The 17,798-nt window shown below is 36.6% G+C and overlaps 1 protein-coding gene across 3 annotated transcripts in view; it reads left to right on the forward strand.

The window, feature by feature from the left end:
• Positions 1 to 17,798, forward strand: part of NUP153 (nucleoporin 153) — a 70,138-nt gene that overhangs the window by 27,718 nt on the left and 24,622 nt on the right. For 2 of the 3 annotated variants that reach the window (XM_047733674.1, XM_047733676.1), the window contains exons 6-13: positions 2,419 to 2,535; positions 2,627 to 2,671; positions 2,782 to 2,838; positions 5,005 to 5,148; positions 8,666 to 8,718; positions 8,970 to 9,096; positions 16,092 to 16,229; positions 17,190 to 17,288. In XM_047733674.1, coding sequence (XP_047589630.1) covers positions 2,419 to 2,535; positions 2,627 to 2,671; positions 2,782 to 2,838; positions 5,005 to 5,148; positions 8,666 to 8,718; positions 8,970 to 9,096; positions 16,092 to 16,229; positions 17,190 to 17,288 — 780 coding nt within the window. The remainder of the gene's footprint in view (positions 1 to 2,418; positions 2,536 to 2,626; positions 2,672 to 2,781; positions 2,839 to 5,004; positions 5,149 to 8,665; positions 8,719 to 8,969; positions 9,097 to 16,091; positions 16,230 to 17,189; positions 17,289 to 17,798) is intronic. The other variant, XM_047733673.1, reaches the window with a different exon arrangement.

The raw sequence follows: 17,798 nt of genomic DNA on the forward strand, positions 1-17,798 counted from the left end.
ATTTTATTTTATTTTTTTAGTGTTCCAAGATTCATTGTTTATGCACAACACGCAGTGCTCCATGCAATACGTGCCCTCCAAGATTTTGTTTTGTCTTTAGTTTCTTGCTTTCCTAATTGGAGGATGATTTCATGTATATAGTTAACAGTAATTAGTTTTATTTCTGAAAGTGTTCATGAAGGGCAATATTTTGTTACTTTAGGAAGTGTTAACTGAATGTTAGAGTTACATAGGGAGCTTTTTCTAGAGCTTAACTGGATCATAGTACTCTTTTAAACACTTTTTTTAAGTTAAAACAATCGTTAAGCGTCTTAGTAGAAGATAGGATGATGTAAGCCTATGATTCATAGAATAGGCCAAGTCAGAGTGTACTCTTGCTATTTCTTCCTTTCTTACATTGAATCTTACACTTTTTAATGCTAAGTCATGACGTACCTTTAAAATCCTTCTCAGGACTCCAAATGTTCTATCATTGATATTTGGGATGAGTCTATTTACTCCTTTCCCTAGAGTGTTAGAGCTGGGAGATACATTAAAGATTCTCTAACTCAGTTCTGTTTTATTGATTAGCGAATCGAGGCCTTGAGTGGCCCGTGGCAAGTAGAATCCAGTGACAGGACAGACTATCATAATTTCCTAGAGGATTTTATTTATTTATTTATTTATTTTTATTTAAAAAAAATTCTTTTTTTAAATTTATTTGACAGAGATCACAGGTAGGCAGAGAGGCAGGCAGAGAGAGAGGGGGAAGCAGGCTCCCTGCTGAGCAGAGAACCCGATGCGGGGCTCGATCCCAGGACCCTAGGATCATGCCCTGAGCAGAAAGCAGAGGCTTTAGCCCACTGAGCCACCCAGGCGCCCTTCCTAGAGGATTTTAATATTGACCTCGTGTTTGCCAAAGATTCAGCAGTCTTTAATGGGCATCCAGTTCTTAATAAAACTGTTAAAGAATACTTGCAGCTACTCTGAAAATGTCATTAAATGTTTGGTATCAGAGAAACATTATAAATAGGTATTATGACTCAATTTTTCGGATGTTATGAGCTATTTGTAGAAACTGCGTTATGTTTCGATTGTGATAATATCTTTATATCAAGCATTGCCAAATTTGTTTTATGGTAGTCACTTGGTCATTGGATTGTTGTAATGGATTCTTGAGCAAAGAAACTGTTTTAATTGGAATTTGTAAACCCTGCTTGCACATTAAAGGATACTTATCTATTCTTTATAAGGGGTTTTCCTTAACTCCAATTTTTAAAGATTTTATTTATTTATTTGAGAGAGAGAGAGAGAGAGAGAGAGATCACAAGTAGGCAGACAGGCAAGCAGAGAGAGAGAGAGGGAAGCAGGCTCCCTGCTGAGCATGACCTGAGCCAAAGGCAGAGGCTTAACCGACTGAGCCACCCAGGCTTCCCTTTAACTCCAATTTTAAGAAGGTTAAAGATCCTGAAGAAATAGCCCGAGTGTTTAAAATTTTTCTGGGGCGCCTGGGTGGCTCAGTGGGTTAAGCCGCTGCCTTCGGCTCAGGTCATGATCCCAGGTCCTGGATTCAAGCCCCACATCGGGCTTTCTGCTCAGCAGGGAGCCTGCTTCCTCCTCTCTCTCTGCCTGCCTCTCTGCCTGCTTGTGATCTTTGTCTGTCAACTAAATGAATAAAATCTTTAAAAAATTCTTTTTCCGGGGCGCCTAGGTGGCTCAGTGGGTTAAGCCGCTGCCTTCGGCTCAGGTCATGATCCCAGGTCCTGGATTCAAGCCCCACATCGGGCTCTCTGCTCAGCAGGGAGCCTGCTTCCTCCTCTCTCTCTGCCTGCCTCTCTGCCTACTTGTGATTTCTCTCTGTCAAATAAATAAATAAAATCTTAAAAATTTAAGTTTCCTTTACAATAGATACTGTAGCCTCATTTAGTTATCTTGGAATTTAGTTAACTAATACCTAGAGTAATATTTTAATATAGTTCTCGTTAATTTAGTTCTCTCTTTCATTTATTTATGTATTTTTTATTGAATTACAGTTGCCACAATGTTGTGTTATTTTTAGGTATACAGCATAGTGATGGCATAGTGATTGAACAGGAAGTGTTCTTTGATGTAAATATCAGGGATAAATGGCTCAAGGTAATGGTGAAACTTTATAACAGTGATCTCACTTTTCCTACTTAAATTAACATAGCTGCAGATCTGTAGATGTGGTGCGTGCTTATTTGTTTCTGATTGTAAAAGTAATTGGCTTTTCAGTAAAGGTATAAAGAAAAAAAGTTGAACTTCATGCTTGATGACACCACCCAGAGATAAATTGCTTTTACCACATTAATTCCGTTTGTCTTTGAATATTCATTCTGTTTGTAAATATTTTCATTTCCTGCAATATGGGCTTTAGAGTTAAGGGTCCAGAAAAATAATACAGTGTTCACTTTATAGGCACCAGTCAGAAGACAGATGAAAGCTAAGCAGCTCAGTGCACAATCCTATGGTGTGACCAGTTCAACAGCTCGGCGAATATTGCAGTCTTTAGAGAAGATGTCAAGCCCGCTAGCGGTAAATTTTTAGAATCACAATTAAACGCGGGTGTGTGACAATTTGAGTTCCGTGAAAAATCTTAATTTTGTTACTGTTTCAATATTAACAGGATGCAAAAAGAATTCCATCTGTTGTTTCTTCTCCCTTGAATTCTGTAAGTTGACTTTTAAACCTCTTTTAGAGATATATTTTTATATATTGGTGATGAAAGTCATACTTTTCAAAATTTCCAATTTATTCTAATAGTATGTTTACTTTTTTCAGCCTCTGGATAGGAGTGGAATACATACCACTGCAGACTTTCAGGCCAAAAGGGAAAGGGTAAACCTTCTTCTGCATTTATTAAAGTTTCAGCAGTTTTGTTATATTTATTTTTAAGTTAGTAAATACACAAATTGAATTTGATAGTCATTAGGGAACATGTTTGAAAGATAAGATTGTTTTGCTTGGACATTATAGCTTCTTATGAGAGCCTGCCTTAGTACAGATCTGTAAGTGCAGTAAATGCTCAGTCATAATTTTTTGGTTAATTGGCATTTCCGTTTTCAGCATCTTGGTAGTCTACCTTCCGATAAATAAAAGTAGGAGTAAACAGTGCATGAAGTGTTTAGTAATCATAGAAGTTCAGTGAACTAAAACCCTCATTGAGCATAGTTAGCTTTGTAAACTTTCCTCGTTAACAAACACGTCAGATCTGTCGCGTGTAATAGAATTTCAGATTGCTAGATCTTTCATTAGTCAGCCCAAAATACTGTTTCAAGGTATGGGAACTAATACAAAATATAAGTTAGTATCTTGATAACACTTCTTGTGTTCTATTTGGTAAAAATTAGCTTTGGAGGTTACTCTGGGGGAAAGTGAAATGCTTAATAGAGTTAAAGAGGTGTATTTTTTGTTAGTTATACTTGTGGCTAGTTAAGTATCCTTCAAGAAAGCAGATTCCCAGATCTTATTTGTGAAAGCATTTATTGCAGCACCAGTTTCCCCCAGAAGTAACTGATAGCAAGAGTCATAGTTTTCTGACTTAACTGTGGGAACTGTATATAAGATATTGTAAATTATAATTATTTTCACTGAAACTTTGCAGAGAAGGGGTAAAATTGAGGGGTATTGGGCGAATAGTGTTGCTTTACAGTTTTTAGGTGTTTGTAATCAGGCAAGAGGGAATCCATTATTGGCCACTGTGTTTTTACCTAGATGTTTGTAATCAGGTAAGAGGGAATCCATTATTAGCCGCTGTGATAGGATTAAATTATGGCATTAGCTGCTTTTCTCAAACTCCCGGTTTATATCAGGTTGTTTAAAAAAAAGTAAATGTAAAAAACTGTGCTGTAATACAAGTTCTCATTGATTAAAGTTTTATTAAAGGTTGAGTATAGTATCAATAGAATTTTATTAATGGATGTTAGGATATATAAAGGCCAGAATATAATATCGTAGTTCATATTTCACAGATGTGATCAGAGCAGTCTGCAGAATAGACTCTCTCATTGAGTTGTTAAGATCACAGTTGTGATGAGGATTTAGGGAAGAGCTAGAATACAGAGGCTTTGCCTTGGAAACCAATGTTGTTCACAGCTGTTTCAGAGTGAAAGGACTGTATTCATAGCATCACAGTGTTTGGACAGAGTAGAAGTTCTTGGCTTTATAGTCATCTTACACCAATAGGACTTTTACTGTGTTTCCTTTTTGCAAAGGACTGTTGACAAAACACTTGTGTGCTTAGATAATAATGCCAGTTTATTTTAGGATTTGAAATTCTTAACAGAGTTTTACTCCGTTTTGCTTTAGTTTTTTAATAATAATAGAGGAAAACAAACTTGGAGAGAGGTTTGCTCTTTTTTGGGCAACTTTTTTTTTTTTAAGATTTTATTCATTTATTTGACAGAGATCACAAGTAGGCAGAGAGGCAGGCAGAGAGAGAGGGGGAAGCAGGATCCCTGCCGAACAGAGAGCCCAATGTGGGGCTCGATCCCAGGACCCTGAGATCATGACCTGAGCCGAAGGCAGAGGCTTAACCCACTGAGCCACGCAGGTGCCCCTGGGCAACTATTTTCATAGCTAGTTTAAAAATAATCTTATTTCCAGTTGAAGGATATCTAAAAAGTAATTTGGGGAAAACATGGCAAAATCAGTTTTAGTTTCTGTATTCAAAATTCAAACTGTGAAAGCTTAGATTTGTAGAACAGTTTTGAATATAGTTTCCATTTTGTGCATGTGCACATGTATGTGAAAAGTCATTCAGTCTAGAAAAAAATGGTCTGTGAAACCCATTTGGAATTTTTTATATAGGTTTATAAATATATATACCTTTGGTTCTGTTACTGTCAGTTTTTCCTTTTAGTGTTTGTTTGCATTCTCTGGGTATTTCTCTAAGAAGTACTTGTAGTCTCTAGGTGACATTAGCTATTGCCTGATAAGTTTTAGATATGTGCTGATACATATTTGAAAATAAAGGTTTGTCTTTGATTTCTGATTACCTATTAGGTGGACTCTCCGTATCCTCCTGTTCAGAGACTCATGACCCCAAAGCCAATTTCCATAGCAAATCGAACTGTTTATTTTAAACCATCTCTGACCCCGTCTGGTGAATTAAGGAAGACTAATCAAAGAATAGATAAAAAGCACAGTGTGAGTATGTGTTTATTTCCACTCATCTTTGAATATTGATTAAAATGAGTAAGAATAAGATATAAGTACTCTACCACTGCAGTGTAGCAACTAGATAATGCAAAAGTTTGTGTTAGTGACTACAAATGGTATGCCTTTCAGATGGCTAGCACCTTGATCAAATCCGAAGTTAGTATTTACTAGTAACACTATTATGTACTTATGATTTAGATTAAATAATTTTGCTCAGAATTGCTTTATCCTTGTGTTTTGTTTGGATTATTGTTGAACTGTTTGAAAATAAAATGTCCTATATCTGTTCATCCCTAAAAGTACTGTGATGCGCATTTCCCGTATTTATCATATCTGAAGATATGATAAATCTTTTTTTCTATATTTATCATATATAATTTTTCTATATTTATCGTATCTGAAGAAATTGATGTCTGTTCCTTCCTAGTATTATATAATATGTAGACCACACTCCAGTGTTGTTTATAGTTTTTTGAATCCGAAGCTAAGCAGATTTCACACATTGCTCTGGTTTTGTCTTTCTAGATCTCAGGCCTTGACCCTCACCACATTGTTTTTGTTTTAAAATAACTGCTTTATTGAGATGTGATTCACATACTGTACCATTCACCTGTTTGAAGAGTACCGTGGTGCAGTGGTTTTTAGTATATTCAGAGTTGTTCAGTCATCAGAACAGTCGATTTTAGACCCTTGTCCTCCCCGTTCTCCCTCCCCTCCCCAAATCTACACCTGTTCGTAGTCACTCCCCACCCCCTCCTTGCCAGCCCTAAGCAACCACTGATGTGTTTCTCTGGATTTGCTTCTTCCGGACATTTTATATAAGTGGAGTTTTAAAATATGTGGTCCTTTGTGACTGACTGATTTCACTCAGCATAATGTTTCAAAGGTTCATCCGTGTCATCAGAACTTTATTCCTTTTTATGTGGCTGAATAATACTTCCTTGTTTGGATATACTAGATTTTGTTTATCCTTACTTCAGTTGAGGGACCTTGGGTTCTGTCTGTCTATCTATCTATCTATTTATTTATTTATTTATTTAGGGTTCTTTTTATTTTTTTACTGTAATGAATAACACTGCTGTGAATGTTTGTCCACAGGTATTCTGTAGTCCTGTGTTGTCATTTTTCTGGGGTTCGTACCTAAGAGTGGAAATGCTAGGCAAAATTGGCTTTTGAAGAGACCAGGACAGTTACCTAAAATGTCCTGTGTTTGGGTTTGTTTTCTTGAGCTATTTAGCTAGAGTGTATTTTTTAATATTTATTGTATTTACATAGTATCTTATGTTTATGCCTTTATTTATCTTTAGTTTCATTTGGTCTTCATAACCTAATTTATTAAAAATTTTCAAACTGAAGTTGAGAGAATAGTACAGTGTTTACCCCATTACTCCTGCATTCACCAGTCATTAACAGTTTGTCATATTTGCTGTATTAAAATTTTAAAAATGTTTTGAATATAATTTTGAACTTACAGACTCTGTAAGAACAATTATAAAACTTCACGGTTTACTATATTTGTTCTTCCTTTACTGTGTATTTCTTAGAGATAGGAAATTCCCTTAATGTAATAAATACAGAATAATTATCAAAACCAGGAACTTAATATTTTACAGTACTATTATCTAATGTACAGATTTTATTTAGATGTTGCTAGTGTCCCAGAGGAAAAAAATTCAAGATTATGTATGCATTTAGTTTTCTTTCTTCCTTTCTTTTTTCTTTTTCTTTCCTTCCTTCTTTCTTTTCTTAGAAAATAAACTTTTTTTTTTTTTTTTAATTTGAAAGAGAGAGAGAGAGCATGAGCAGGGCAGAGGGAGGGACAAGCAGACTCGAAGATGAGCAGGGAGCCTAACGTGGGGCTTGATCCCAGGACTCTGGGATCATGACCTGAGGTAAAGGCAGATGCATAACCCACTGAGCCCCGACGTACCCCTGCATTTAGTTTTCATATCTCTTCATCTCCTTTAGTCTAGAACAGTTCCTTAGGGTTTTTAGTTTGTTTTTTGTATTTCGTAACATTGGTATTTCTAAAGTACAAATAAGTTACTGTGTAGAATGTCCTGCAGAATGTGTAATGTTTCCCCATAATTAGATTGCAGTTACATCCTTTTTATTTTATTTTTTATTTTAGAGTGTGTGCAAGCACGAGGAGGGGCCGAGGGAGAGGGAGAGAATCTCAAGCAGACTACGCACTGAGTGCGGGGCTTGACGTGAGGTTTGATCTCAATGACCCTGAGATCATGACATGAGCTGAAACCAAGAGTCAGGTGCTTAACAAGCTGAGCCGCCCAGAGGTCCCCCAGTTACGTACTTTTGGTAATAATATCAAAGAATAGATGCTGAGCTCTTCTCAGCCTGTCCTCTCAAGAAGCACGCGCTCTCAGTCGATCTCAGCACCGGCAGTGTTACTATTAAGGTGGTGGTAGTAGGATTTCTCCAGTGTAAAGTTACTATTTTTTTTTTTAATCTTTTGTAATTAATAGGTATATTGTGGGTAGATAACTTTGAAAGGATAAATATCCTTTTAGTAGTTAATATTATTGGTGATTTTTGCCTAAATCTATTGTTTATAGATTGCCAAAGGGTGGTTTTCTAACTCCCCCATTCTTTCTACATTTATTAGTTGACATCCTCCTGGAGGAGGAGTTTTTCTTTTTTCTCATTTATGTGCCTGTCTGTGTATGTGTTTTTTTAAGTCAGCCTTATTTCTCACATTCTATAGATGATAGTTCTTTATTGGTATTACTATGATGTTCATATTTGTGCCATTTGGCCTTTGAACTGGCTCCTATGTCCTTTTTGTATTTCCCTTCAGTTTTTGAACACTTAGTTGCTTTTGATATAAAAGAATCAAGGCTCGAGGTATCTGAGTGGTTCAGTCAATTAAGTATCCAACTCTTGGTTTCGGCTCAAGTCGTGATCCTCGGCTTCATGGGATGGAGCCATTAGTGGTGCTCTGCAACCAGCAGTGGGTCTGCCTGAGGTTCTTTCCCTCTACCCCTCCCCTCCTCTCTGTCTCTCTTGCTCTCAAATAAAAAAATGTCAAAAAAAAAAAATTCAAGTTCATCTTGTAAGTTTCAGGTCCCTGCCTTGTATTTTGCTGTTTCTCCAAAGAGCCATGATATCCTTTCAGTGGAGGAACTTAAATTGTAGAGAATCATTTCATAGAGAATGTCCTTATAAACTTGCTTATACCTTTAATAGGCCATCATGAGAGATGGGTAGTAAAAGTGTTTCTGTGGTTTCTAAGTATATTAACTTTGTACACTTCCTACCTTCTTGTTGAAAGGGCAGTGTGCTCAGTGACCTTTTATGTGTGTAATCACGTTGTACTTCCGTTACCATTCAGAAAGCAGAGTATAGGTCACAAGTTTTAGGATTCACTAACTAAAAACCCATCAAATTTCTGATTGCAAATATTAAAATGGACGGACAAAAGGGAAGTATTCAGAAAATTAAAATGAAGAAGCAGGCGTGTAAATTTGCTGTGCTCATTTTGTTCTAGACCGGGTATGAAAAACCTGTGACGCCAGGACAAACTAGAGAACAGCGAGAAAGGTAATGTCGTCTTTATAGCTAAAGCTTCCTTGTATTTCATTTGTAAGGCCTGTTTTTATGTATTTTTTTCTGACATTTAAGAAGGTTAAAAACCAAACTTCATGCACAGAAATCTGTCACCTTTTAAAATCACATTCAGCTGTATATTTCTTTTCTTGTTAGCAGTTCTAATTTTTAGGTATTCAGTTAGTTAATAAGTTATGAACCAGAGTAATATATCATTTGTTTTAATTTTCTTTTTCTTTGCCTAGTGGCTTTTCTTATCCAAATTTCAGTATGTCTGCAGCCAATGGTTTATCTTCTGGAGTAGGTAGTGGAGGCGGCAAGATGAGACGAGAGAGAACGCGCTTTGTTGCATCTAAGCTTCAGGAGGAGGAGGTAAGGTTCTATCCTTCATATTCTTGAAGTTTATGGGAAACTCTGGTGTGGTGGTGAGGGGAGACCCTAAGGGGGCTTGGGGGAGACCCAGCATAAGAACGACTACTCTGCCATTGGGGCAGTCCCTTCCCAGTGTGAGTGTGCATGCACGTACGTGTATACCCCCTTCACTGTGACGACACAGAAAACCTAACCTAGGACCTTAAACCCCATGGGTGCCGCTAAAAAGCCATAATTTTTCATATAAGAGAATTAACAATTGAAATTATTTGACCTTGGGAATATTATTGTATCATTAGGTAGGTTTTGCCTGTTTCATAAATGCATTAACTGTGCTCTGCTCTCTTGACATTTTCTTCATATTATTTGTGAAGTTTATCAGTGTTGTGAAAGGTAATTCAAGTTGTGTAATTTCACTGTTACAGATTTATCCAATCTGAAAATTTACCCCACCCTGTTCTGCAGGGTACCTGTGGGTTGATTCCTGATATGTGCTGAGGTGAATGTGTATGCACTTCTGCTTCGGCACGTGTGGTATATTCTCTAGGCTTTTTCTAGAATGGCCTCGTTGGGTTCTAGGGGATGATACACATCTTCACACGTGTTAGATGTTGCCCTGTTGTTCCTGAAGGTAGTTTAAATACTTCCTTGCACATGACAGTTGGTGGATATGCTTTTTCTTCTTTCTTATGGGTACTTTTTTTTTTTTAAAGTCTTTGCCAAGGTGATGGGTTTGAAGTGTTATGCCATTGGACTTTCATTTTGCATTTCCTGTTTACAAGGGAGGGAACCCTCTTGTGAGTCCCTTGGTCATTTGGGGTTTTTATTCATTTTTTATTGCATTATTTCTTTCATTGGGAAGATTTTTTGGAAAGATTTCTGTATATATTCTGCAAATGAAAGTTTGAAAAAGTTAAGGACTAGTTGAAGATTGGGTAAATTAATCTTTCTATAGGCTGTATTTTCTAACTACTTGGAGTTGAATGCCGGCCTTCTTTCAATCTTTTTGCAAGTGAATTTCAGCCTAACTGGATCATTTAAGTTTTGATACATAATGCTTTATTTTTTGTTTGTTTCTAATTAAAATTTCATTTGTAACTTCTTCATTGACTCATGAGTTTTTAAGGAATTTTTAGATTTTTAAACAGGAGGTCTTCTATAACAGTTTCTGTTGACTCTAAAGTCCTGTTTTGGTTGAAACTGTACAAGTCAGTATTGCTTTCCTTCTTGTCTCTTGGTGTGTTTTCCAATGTTATTTAGAGTAGGCAGTCTATTTTGTTTTCATTTCCTTCATCATCCCTTTTCCCATTGGGCAGTTTGGTAGTTGTGCCTCTCTGAAGCTACCAGAACTGTGACTGCTTTGGCCACTTGGACTTTCTGCCCCCTGGGCTGTCTCACGGTATATGGCATTATGCTGGGGGCTCGGCTCCTGGACTGGTCTAGGGGTTCTACGTGTTGCTCTCCTGCTGGAGTGTTGTGAAGGGAAGGAATGTATTAATGTATTCTCTTATTTTGAAAGCAAAAGTATTGAATGCCATTAATGACACAGTGTAACAAAATTTGTAGCTTTCTTAACCGATTTTCTTTTATTGAAGCTCTTTATGTAAACTTACCTTTAAGAAATGGGTTGTCTTGCTTTATGTACATAAGGAAATTAGTATCTGAGGATAATATAGCTCATTATATAGCCTGTTCTTTACATGAGCTTTTATATTTCTCAGTAGAATTTGTGTTTCTAGCTTTCTAAAGTTTATCCCTTGATGAGGAAAACATCTTGGTTTGGTGTTGGCCAGATAACAGATTTGTGAATTTTGCTTATTTCTGTTCCAACTTTTTAAGAATATATTCCCACGATCTTTAGCTAAAGTTTAGGTTGCTGTCTGTAGTTCGGTTTTGGCCGTCTTACAGGTGTGTGTTTATGTGACTTTGCTATATCAAGATGTTGGGAGGGGGATGAAAATTTATTGATTTAATTTTACTCCTGTTACTTGGTATACTGTGAGGAGCTTTATGAAAGTCTAACCCTGCAGACCTCTTTATCACCTCCTCCCTTCTCTGCCCCCTCTCCGTTCCGGCCAACTGCCAACTGCCAACTTTGCATCCCAGGATGCCTCACCCAACTCCTGTCCCTAATTCTGTTCTACACTGGAGTTAGAGTCTCCGTGTTTCTGAGGAAAGAGGTACCAATGGGTGGCTGCCCCAAATTTCTGCCCACGCTGTGTTTTTTTAATCTAGGTAGAAGGGGTTTGGGGTGGATGCTTTTTATTTTGTTTTCAGTGCTGGTTTTGTTTCAGATAACGAATATGTTTAGACCACTAGTTCTTAATTCATTTACAGTTAATAGGAACTTTTGATTAAGGATGGAACACTCATTTTTATGGCTATTTTAATGGGCTTTTGGGATAGGTCAAATGAAAGAAATTTTATTTTTAGTGGAGTATAAACAAATTATGCTAATTTTAGGTACTGTTGGTATGTAACAGAGAGTGCTGGTACATTTTGATTCACTTCAACAACCAGGTTAAACAGAACTTTATATTGTAAATAACCCATTTTGCATTATGAGATAGTAGAAGTATGGTTTTGCTCTCATTTCTTGTTAGATCTCAAAATGTTTAAGGATTGTGTGTTAGTCACTGAACATTTTGGCATTTTGCCTCTACTGTGATACCGGTTTGATTTTTATAATGAAAAAGCTTATTGATAAAGAGCAATGAGTATATAATACTGTTGAGCTGCGGAGATTTAATTGCTTAATATTGTCATGTCAGGTACAGGCCTGCTACTGACTGACTATGAATGATGTTGGTCAAATTAATTCTTTTGTACATCAGCTTGTCTGTAAAATAGAGATAAGAAAAATAAATAGATTGAGTTTGTGTCTATGGGATTGTGCCATTTAATGGCTATATGATCTTAGACCAAACATCTCCCAGTAGAAACTTCCTCATGGGAGATAACCAGTGTAAAGATACTACAGAGGTAATATATAGTAAGTCACATATTTGGTGATTGTTGTGTTCAACTTGAAGTACCTGGAAGCATCTAATTATAATTTTTAACTGTCTTGTAGACTTGGGGGCCCCACTTCTGATCAACTAAGTCAAAATTTTGGTGAATAGGAATCAAATTTAGAATTTGTTCAAGGTCAATGATATAAAGAACCAGTATGGCCAAGTCTGTGGCTTAATGAGTTGGCATAAGTAAGACACAGGTTATTCAGTTGATATGCCCAGGTGTTGTATGGGTCTAAAAGGAAGATCAGATGAAACTTCCCTATGGAAAGAGCCAAATGCATCTTTGTTTGCTTCTGCTCCCCTCTCCCAATTTTGATGTATACCCCGAATACTTCAAACTACAGTCAAATATTTGTTGTTTTGTAATTTAGCAAAAATTTCTATATAGTAAAATGTTAAATTCTTAGGTGTAACCATTTAATGAATTTTACAAATGGTTATGCTGTGTAACCCTAACCCTTTTCAAAGTGTCACACATTTCTGTTGCTCCAGAAACTTCGCTCGTGCTCCTTCCCAGTCAGTACTCATCACCTCCTACTCCAGAGGCAATCACTCCTCTGATTTTTTCTGTCCTGTGTTGGTGTTGCTTGTTCTAGAACTTCGTTTCAATACAGTTGTTCAGTGTGTGTGTTCTTTTGTGCCTGGCTGCTATGAATAAAGCTGCTGTGAACATTCTTACAGGGTTTTTTAGACATGTGTGTATTTTTCTTGGGGTCAATAACCTAAAAGTGGAGGTGCTAGGTTGTATGATACTTGTTTCACTTTTTTATAAAAAGATTTATTTATTTATTTAAGTAATCCCCAAGCCCAACGTGGAGCTTGAACTCATAACCCCAAGATCAAGAGTTGCATCCTTTTTCAGCTGAGCCAGCCAGCTCCCCCCAATATGTGTTTAACTTGAAACTGCCAAACTATTTTCCAAGATGAATAATATTTTACTCTCTCACCAACAATGTATGAACATTTCTTTCACTCTTCATCCTTATTAAGTTGTCATCTTTTTAATATTATCCATTCTGCTTTGTATATGGTGCTGTTTCGTTGTAATTTTAATTTGCATTTCCCTGATGCAATGATGTTGTATTCTGGTTTATGTGCTTATGGGCTGTGTGCTTATTACCAATCCTTTTTGAGGTGTCTTCAGGTCTTTTGCTCTTTTAAAAATTGGGTTTTCTTACTGAGTTGTGGGAGTTCTTTATAAACTTGGATCCAGATACTTTGTCAGATACATGTCTTATATTTTCTCTCAGTCTGGCTTGCATATTCATTTTTTAACAGTATCTTTTGATTAGCAGGTGTTCTGAATTTATCCTTTTTTTTTAAAATTATTTTTTAAAGATTTTATTTTTAAGTTATCTCTGCCTCCAATGTGGGGCTCAAACTCACAACCCTGAGACTAAGAGTCCCATGTTCTTCCCACTGAGCCAGCCAAGTGCCACGTTATTTTTACTGTTCCTTCTGTCCTAAGAAACCTTTGTCTGTCTCTAGGCAATTCTGTGTTTTCTTCTAGAGGACTTATAGTAGTGTTTTTATGTATCTTTCTGATTTCCTTTTTGATTTCTTATATGATCTGTGGGTTATTTAGAACTGGGTTTAGCTGTGATATTGTTTTCAAATGTATTGACACTTGTTTTGTAGCCCCGCATACGGTCTGCCTGATGAACCTTGAAGCCTGTATTTTAGGTTTTCGGGTACAGTGTTATATAAGGTGTCCGATGACTGATCGTATTTCTTAGATCTTCTTTGTCTTTGCTGAATGTTTTTTCAGCATGTGGGGTGTGTCGTTTTAGTCTATCAAATTGTCCACTTCCATTTGGTGAACTTGTCTTTTCCTGTTATGTCCATTTTTATTTTACATGTTTTGAAGCCCTCGTTAAAGTGTGTGCCTTACGCATTGTGGTTCCTGTTTCCTCTTAATATTACTGAATGTTCTTTAAAAAAAAAAAAAAAGTCTGTGCAAGTATTCTTTGTCTAGAAAATCTCCTATATCTGGTATTACTATAGCCAGCCACTCTGTTAGTAGAATAAGGCTTCTTAAGCTTATGAATTGTAGGTTGTATCTTTTTCCATCCATTTGCTTTTAACCTATATCTTTTTAAGTGAGTTTCTTGAAGATATATGGGTGTCTTGCCTTTTATTTTTTATTTTGTTTTTTTTTTTTTAAAGATTTTATTTATTTATTTGACAGACAGAGATCACAAGTAGGCAGAGAGGCAGGCAGAGAGAGAGAGGAGGAAGCAGGCTCCCCGCTGAGCAGAGAGCCCGATGCGGGGCTCGATCCCAGGAGCCTGGGATCATGACCTGAGCCGAAGGCAGAGGCTTTAACCCACTGAGCCACCCAGGCGCTCCTGTCTTGCCTTTTATGTATTTTTTTGCTTTTTAATTGGAATATTTATAATTAGTGTCATTATTTATATGGTTGGATTATGTCTCCCATTTTTCTCTGGTTTTCCCATTTGTTTTTTGTTCCTTTTGAAAGCTGTCTTCTTTTGGTTAGTTGACTATTTGTTAGAATTACATTTTAATTACTTTGCTCTTTACCTCTTCATGTTACTTAGTGGTTCCTTTTGAGATTATGTTATGTCCTTAACTTTCACATTCTACTTTTTGTTCATACTGTACTGCTTCCTGAAATATAAGAATCTTGCAACTTTCCATAGTTTGATTTGCCTTCCCTCTTCTTTGGTATTTTAGATTATACTTGTCATCTGTATTAAAATTAGATAGGCTCTAAACTCGCAGCATCTAATTTTCACTTTCTTTGGTTGTATGTATTTTCAAGGAATTAAGAGGAATACAAGTTTTTTGTTTTGCTCACATACCGTTCATTTCTTCCAGAAACTTGAGTTCCATTTGGTATCCTATCCGTTCACCCTGGAGAACTTGTACAACAGGTTTTATGGCAATAGATTGTCTTAGTTTTCTTTTATCTGAAAGCATCTTTATTATTCCTTTGGGGAGAGGAGGGCTTTACTTTACAGAGGTGTGATTGATGTACTGTAAAAGACATCCGTTTGAAATATTCAGATAGTTTTAGCCAGCAGGAACTTTCTCAAGTCACACACTCTCCCACTTGTGGTGGGTGGCAGCTGGAACTCTTCAGTCTCAGTTGGCTGCTCGGTGTGTGCCTTACATGCGAGCAGCTTACACGTCTGCTAGAAATTTGGACAGTTTACATGCAGATTTATATGTTCCTCATTGCTGCATTTCTCCCTCATTTTCTCTATCTATGGTCACTTACTCCGTCCTCTAATTCCTCCGTGAACAGATCTGCTTTTCTCTCAGAATTTCAACTATGCAGTGGCACCAATTCACAGAGTACAGGAAACTCACTCAGTGCCCCCCTCTTCTTCCAAGTGTTTTTTTTTATCTCTATAGTTCCTGTTGCTTCTGGTTGCCCTCCAGTGTTTCCAGATGGTTGTTTCTTTCTATTCTGTTCAGATTTTAAAATTGTTATATGTCAGGTCCTTGGTCAGATAACGAACTACTCCACCATTAGCAAAAGCAGAGCTCTCTTTGTTTGCCCTTAACCTGGGTTATTTGAGATTTGGGATGGTCTTTACTATATTGGAGTAAAAAAACCAAGGCATTTCACCAAACTCACCAGTACTGATATTTATTAAATGTTTATTCTCTATGCTGAGCTCATATATAACTTTATGTTTTAAATTAATACTACAACTATGGGTTTTTTTGTTTTTGTTTTTTGTTTTCTTGCTTTTTTTCTCAGTTTGAGCCCAGGAAATTGGTACTGAGGGCAGTTAGGTTTACAAAACCACCATATCTGGTAGCACAGCTGGGATTCAGATCTTTTCAGTTCTTTTGATTCAAGACCCCACACTGGTAACCCTGTATGGTTCTACTTTCACCCCATTCCCAGTTTGCCTGTAACTATAGCAGTTCTTCCTGAAAATAAGTAGGGATAGAACAGTGACATGAAAGATGAAATCTATCATTATGAAACCTCTTGTGTTTTAGGAAATGGAAGTACCAGTATTGCCGAAAATCTCTCTACCCATCACCAGTTCTTCACTGCCTACCTTCAATTTTAGTTCCTCTGTGATCACAACGTCCTCTCCATCACCCATTAGTCCTTCACAATCATTAACAAACAAGGTACAGAACCATTATACAAGTAGAGGTGATTTTTGTTCTTTATTTTTAAAAATTTAATATTCTGTTAAAAGCAATGTTAAGTTCCCGCTCTGGAAATTAGTAACTCAGACTAAGAAGAGAAAAATGGAAATGGTGCTTTGCTTTTTTAAAATGTATGTTATAAAAGGATACATTATAATGGAGTGTTTTTTAATTCTGATTTCATGCCTTAGAGACTGATGATTTTAAATTTGTTTCCAAACATTGTTTCCAATTAAGATGCCTTTTTTTTGGTAAGAATGAGGTTATTGTTTTAATTTCTCTGGTAGGATTAACTGCTCCTGAAATGTTTCATGCTTTTGCCTTAGCTTTTTTTTCTGAAAGTATTCTTATAGGTGGTTTTTTTTTTCCTTTAAGCAGATACTCATTTCTAAGAGTATATTCCTTTCCCAAGGAGAAGCCAGATTTTATAGCAGTTACAGTTTATTTTTCAGAAATTTTAACAATTGATTTTTATTTTTATTTATTCTTTTAGAAGATTTTATTTTATTTTATTTATCAGAGAGAGAGAGAGGGAGAGAGAGAGAGCACAGGCAGACAGAATGGCAGGCAGAGGCAGAGGGAGAAGCAGGCTCCCTGCCGAGCAAGGAGCCCGATGTGGGACTCGATCCCAGAATGCTGGGATCATGACCTGAGCCGAAGGCAGCTGCTTAACCAACTGAGCCACCCAGGCGTCCCTAGAAGATTTTATTTTAAAGTAATCTCTATGGCCCATGTAGGGCTAGAACTCAGAACCCCAAGATCAAGACTTGGATGCTGTGCTGACTGAGCCAGCCACGCACCCCTTAACCAGTGATTTTTAAATCTAAAAGGAAGTTGTGTTTGGGTTCTTTAAAATAATTAATTTAAAGTTATTTTATTGTCAATTTCTTTCTCTAAAAAATAAAAAGTTTTTTATATTTTAATAATTTGGAAAACCAGGTACAAATGACCTCTCCAAACAGCACTGGCAGCCCCATGTTTCGATTTTCATCTCCAATTGTAAAATCTACTGAGGCAGATTTACTACCTCCATCAGAGGTAAGTAGCAAGCAAGGAATGTTTCATATTTATTTTTTATCAAAACCGAGATGCCATTGGGGTAAGAAATAACATTGTTTTTCTTTCAACTTAAAAAAAATTTCAGTGTCAGACAACTTGAATGAACACCTATTTATTTTCCACTACCTATATATACATATAAGCATATATATTTTCTCATGACCATTTGAAGGTTAAGATACGAACCTCTTGATACCCTTATAGCTCTTCCATATGTCCCCTAAGAAAAAGGACATTCCTCTGCATACCTGCAGTATAGTTATAGTATCCATGACAATTAACATGATATAATAACAACAACATAGGCCATATTCAGATTTTCCCCCATTGCCCTATACTGTCCTTTAATTACTATTTTGTTTCTCTTGGGCCTACATTCAATTAAGATCAGGACCTAATCAACTAAATTGCGATTGCATTTGGTTAACGTGTTTCTTGAATTGCCTTTAATCTGGAGAAGTTTTGGGTTTTTATGCCTCAGAGTTGTAT

Source organism: Lutra lutra, chromosome 6 (genome assembly GCF_902655055.1).
Source record: "Lutra lutra chromosome 6, mLutLut1.2, whole genome shotgun sequence".
In the NCBI taxonomy this organism is placed as follows: Eukaryota; Metazoa; Chordata; class Mammalia; order Carnivora; family Mustelidae; genus Lutra; species Lutra lutra.